Source organism: Malurus melanocephalus, unplaced genomic scaffold (assembly GCF_030028575.1).
Source record: "Malurus melanocephalus ecotype Western Australia unplaced genomic scaffold, MMel_1.1 scaffold_13, whole genome shotgun sequence".
NCBI lineage: Eukaryota > Metazoa > Chordata > Aves > Passeriformes > Maluridae > Malurus > Malurus melanocephalus.
Window position 1 is genome coordinate 914,939 of NW_026623245.1, and position 3,682 is coordinate 918,620.

Consider the following 3,682-nt stretch of genomic DNA (forward strand, 5'->3'; position numbering starts at 1 on the left):
GAGGATGTGTTTTGTTTTCACGCTGTAGTAGCGCAGGAGCAGCGCCCGCCGCCTGCCCCGAGCGCTTCTCCTCCTCCTCGCCCGTGAATGAACCACGCGCGGCGCTCGCGATCCTCCCTCCAGCCGGGATCCTCCGGGAAGCCAAACGGGATTCGGCCTGGGCGGAGCGACCATCCCAAATCCCAGCGCCGCCGTCAGCAGGGCCGGCCCAGCCAGGGAAACAAAAACACGCGGCGAGCCGGGGCAGGAAGAGGCGAGGAGCGCCGGGGACGTGAGGAAAACCACGCGGGGGAGCGGCGCTGCTCCCGCTCCATCCTTCACCCCCTTCTCCATCCCTCCTCCCGGCCCGGCATCGCGCCCACGGGCTCCTACGCCCGAGAGCCGCGGGCTGGGCTCGGTGGCTGAGAGCGAAATCGGGCTGAGGTTTTCAGAAAGGACTTTCTGCGGCGCTGCCGAGCGGCGGCGGCGAAAGGGGCCAGTCATAACTGGTCCCCAAACCAGTCACAGGCGCTTTCGGGGGCGGGGGGACACAGTCATAGCGCGAGCCAGCGCCTGCCACCGAGGGTGACACGGCTGCCCCGGGCACGGGGACTATCCGGGGACACCGGCACCCTCGGGATGCCGCGTCTGCCTCCAGACCGCGGGAAGCTCCAGCGTGGAATTGCTGCAGCCCCGGCTCAGCAGGGCAAAAAAACCAACTTCAAATTGCAACTTCAGCTCCTGGGTTGGTGATCCAYCCCCACTGAAGGAAATCTTGGAGAGCTGGGAGAAAGTGGCAGCGGTTCCAAAACAAGGGATCAGGACACCACCAGCAGATTCCCAACTCGTGGATTCCCCCTTAAATCCAACTATTTGCACATGGAGAATCTACTTTGAGAGCAACAGGAGGTTCATGCTGCTTCTCCACGCCATGAGAATACACATCGGGATCAAACTAGCACYGGGAAAACCCATTCACAGAGTACCTGTTCCAGACACATTCCCAAAACCTGCGTGCCTTCAGATCGAAAATCCGACGGAAAGAAGGGAACCTCTCCCACAGAGAGACAGAAGATTCCAGCCACAGAGTCACCCAACASCCCTCCACAAAGGGTGAGTTTATCGTGGGTCACTTACACTCCCAGCTGGGAATTCCTCATCCCTGCCAACCTCTTCCCCAAAAAGAAGGATCAGCCTCTTCTCCCAGCACAACCAAATCAACTCTCCCCTGCTCCTCTCCTTCCCATCCCCAAAAGCATCTTCCCAGATATGCCAGGCTCRCACTGCAATCCTTCCTCCCTCCTATCCCAGAGCACGCCCTTGCTGCTTTTATCCCATTTCCCCAAAAAAATGGTGTTGGAAGCAGCTGGATATGCCCCCTCTATCTAGAYTATCAGAAAGACAGCACAGCCCAAAGCATCACTTCCCAAAACATCCACACCAACAACTCCTCTTTGCACAACCCAACGCATTCCCAAGGGCTGCCTCCACATTTTTGCTCCCTCATCGAAACATTTGGGGAAGGTTTTATGGGATTTAGAGAGGGACATTTGAGGCAGAGCATGAGTTTGCTATGMTGGAGCAGCCTTGGAGCAGTTCCCCACTGCCTGTAGGAGTGGCCGGGAGCATCCGTCGCTCCTGCTCGCAGGAAAAGCCTGTTTATTTTAATAATAATTATTATTATTATTGCTTATRCTTCTGAGAGAAACCCTCCACCTTGCAGCCTCTGCTCACAACAGATAAAATCAGTGGGTAAAAGCACAACAAAAATATTCSCTTTGTTTCCTTCCCGAGGGACTGACCCACTTCCATGCAGAAAATGCATCCGGTAGGACACTGCCAAGGCACTGGGATCAAGGAGGAGGTGTGCAGGGCAGAGMCATGGGTATTTCCCAAGGAGAGCTGCTTGGGAAGTCACAGCCTGGGAGCTGCAGGCCTGGGTGGGGATAAAACAGCTCTGTAGCTCCATGTTCCCAGCTTAATCCATCCTGGGAGTATCCAGGGGTCCTGGTTAACTGCGCTGAGGATTTTCCATTTGCTTATAGTTGTTTAGGATGATGCCCTTAGCAACAGTCACAGAGCAAAGGCTCCAGTGAAACAGCTGATGAGAATGCACGAACTTGGAAAAAAATCAGGGAAACGTCAATTTCTTCCCRGAAAAAAGAATCTGAAGCCTCGCCTCTCCCGTGAGGAGCTCCAGGAGCATCTCTGCCTGGCCRTGCCAGGGAGAGGTTGTGAAACTAGAATTAAGCTGTAATTACTGCAATAATGTCACAAAATCTTTCCTAAGGGCACGTTACAGCCAGGCCTCCGCAGCCAGAGCCACAGCCCAGAGCCGGGAGGGAGCAAAAACACCATCAACCAAAAAAGATGGTGTTTAGAGCCCAGAAAGTCTGGAATTGGTGGTTTTTATCCCCATGCCTCACTCCAACCGTGCCCTGGTGGAAGCTAAAAGGTGGAAGTTCAAAGGTTTCCCCTAATTCGAGGGAATTCATCAGGARAGCGGAATGCTGGACACGCAGGCAGCCCCCGCGGGCAGGTTTTCCCGGCTGGAGAGGCTTGAGCCCAGCCTCACCTGGCAAAGCCACTTGTAAACACGCCCCCGCCCGCCTCCGGGCCGCTTCCCAGCGGGATTTCGGGACGCATGACCCCAGCACCTCCACCACCGAGCGATGAGAGAGCCGGCAGCGCCGCACGAGCCAGGAGCCACTCGCTTGGCAAAACAGCCTTGGACGAGCGAGCCCTGAGTAGGAAGCTGGACTCAACAACTCCGTCCCCTCCTCCCCTGGCAGCGGCTGACCGAGCCCGGAAAAGAATAAACATCATAGTAATAAAAAGCCGGGCGCTGGACGCGCGGGAGTTCCCCAGCGCTGTGTTTGCTTGGCGGACCCAGCCAGCTTCCACAAATCCCAGAGCGCCGGGAGAGCCTCCCGCCCGCGGCACGGGTGCTCCCAAAATCCACCGGGTGGGATGCGGGAGGTGCTGCTGCAGGTGCCTCGCATGGCTACCTGCGTTTTCCATGATTCCCAGCCAAGGCTGGCGAGGAGCAGGATCCCTCATGTGCCTACAACACGCTGGCACTGCGTGCTCACAGCTTCACACACCCCTCCTGCACTCACACTTGTACACAAACACTAGCAGGTCACGCAGCCCCAGGAGAATCCGTGTTTTCCTCGGTGTCGAGGAAAGCCAAGCCAGGTGAAGAGGGGAAGGTGAGGAAAGCCCAGCCACGTGAGGAGCAGGAYCCTTCGTGCCCTTAACCTCTCCCCCTCGCACGGTGTATTCGCATCCCCACACATTTCTGCACTCGCACCTTCACACACCCCTCCCACAACACGAGTTTTCCGCGGCTCCCGGGGAAGCCGAGCCGGGTGAGGAGGGGGAGCGAGGGAAGCCACACCAGGTGAAGAGGGGGAGTCAAAGGAAGCCGAGCCAGACGAGGAGAGCGGGCGAGAAGGAGGAGGAGGAGGATGGGGAGCCGCGCCCCAGAGCTTACCCATGGCGCTGAGGCAGTGGCTGAGCGCCTGGCAGGGCGGGCTGGGGGTCTGCGTGGCCTTGTCGCAGCCCAGGGGCGCGGGGCTGCGCTCGGCTTCGAACGAGAAGTACCCGCTGGAGGAGCGCGGCAGCAGCGGCGACCTCCGCACGAAGATGAAGAGCGGCGAGCGGGTGGCGAAGGGGCCGGGGCTGGCGGGCGGGCCCCGCG

At 58.5% G+C, this 3,682-nt stretch overlaps 1 protein-coding gene across 1 annotated transcript in view; it reads right to left on the bottom strand.

Moving 5' to 3' along the window:
• Positions 1–3,677, bottom strand: part of BCL2L11 (BCL2 like 11) — a gene marked incomplete at its 5' end in the record, with an annotated part of 10,763 nt that extends 7,086 nt beyond the window's left edge. Inside the window, one exon of the mRNA XM_057381544.1 lies at positions 3,476–3,677. Within this exon, the coding sequence (XP_057237527.1) occupies positions 3,476–3,677 (202 nt within the window). The remainder of the gene's footprint in view (positions 1–3,475) is intronic.
• Positions 3,678–3,682: the final 5 nt, after the last annotated feature.